Raw genomic sequence first — 855 nt, 5'->3', positions numbered from 1 at the left:
GGGCGGCAGAGGCGGGGGGCGCGAAGGGAGGCGACGGAGGCGCTGTGCGCGGCCCGGGCGGGGTCTGACCAGCGCGGCCTCCCCGCCCGGCGGAACAATGAGATCAAGAAAGGGTTCTCTGCTCATCCACGGGGCAAACCGTGTCGTTCTCCCACTGGGGAAACTGAGGCACAGGGGAGCCAGGACTTTGTTCCGGGAACCATCCTCTCTCTTCTCCACCAGTCGAGGCAGCCAGGTGCCCTGGCGCGGGGGCCAGCGTTCTTGGTTCTGCCTTTTGCCGCGGTCCAGACCTGCTACCCCTAAACGGCGCCCTCTGCACACTTCCCTTGCTACCACATTTTGGCCGTTTCCGTTCTTAGGAGGACGCCTGGCACGCTGCCTCCAGGGAAACCCCATCCAGCCCTTGACCTTGGGCAAAGGCAACCCTCAAGTAAGCTGGACCTGACCTGGTCGAGGAGAAGAGTGCAGAAACGACCCCTCGGGCCGGCTTTGACGTCTCTTTCACATGCTACGCAGCGTTTACTGAGGGACACAGTGAAAGCCCCAGGGACCGGGGCACAGGGCTCCCAGGCTATGTCAGACCCTGCACATCCCCAGGAATCTTACCATTCCAGCTGCAGAGGGAAGGCTTGCACTGCACTCCCTTCAAGAATAAGCCAGGACAGGATGTGACTAAGTGCGAGAAGTGAGTGACTGACAGCGGGTCCAAGGGGTTCCAGAGAAGTGGCGGCTCAGATTCTCTTCAGCTGAAGCGGAGGGCTCCGCCGCTGAGCACCCCTACCTCAGCAAACTCTGCAACAATAAAGTGAAGAGTCGGCCTCCAACTGCTCCCACAGGTGACTGTGACTCGCCCTA

At 61.3% G+C, this 855-nt stretch overlaps 1 protein-coding gene across 1 annotated transcript in view; it reads right to left on the bottom strand.

The window, feature by feature from the left end:
• The window catches only part of St3gal4 (ST3 beta-galactoside alpha-2,3-sialyltransferase 4), a 42,501-nt gene extending 41,646 nt beyond the window's left edge, over positions 1–855 (bottom strand). Inside the window, exon 1 of the mRNA XM_005378517.2 lies at positions 607–855. Coding sequence (XP_005378574.1) covers positions 607–609 — 3 coding nt within the window. The 5' untranslated portion in view covers positions 610–855. The remainder of the gene's footprint in view (positions 1–606) is intronic.

The sequence above is a fragment of the Chinchilla lanigera genome, unplaced genomic scaffold (genome assembly GCF_000276665.1).
Source record: "Chinchilla lanigera isolate Chin_1 unplaced genomic scaffold, ChiLan1.0 scaffold00011, whole genome shotgun sequence".
Lineage (NCBI taxonomy): Eukaryota > Metazoa > Chordata > Mammalia > Rodentia > Chinchillidae > Chinchilla > Chinchilla lanigera.
Note: the sequence above shows the minus strand (reverse complement) of the source record. Positions and strands in the feature narration are given on the sequence as shown.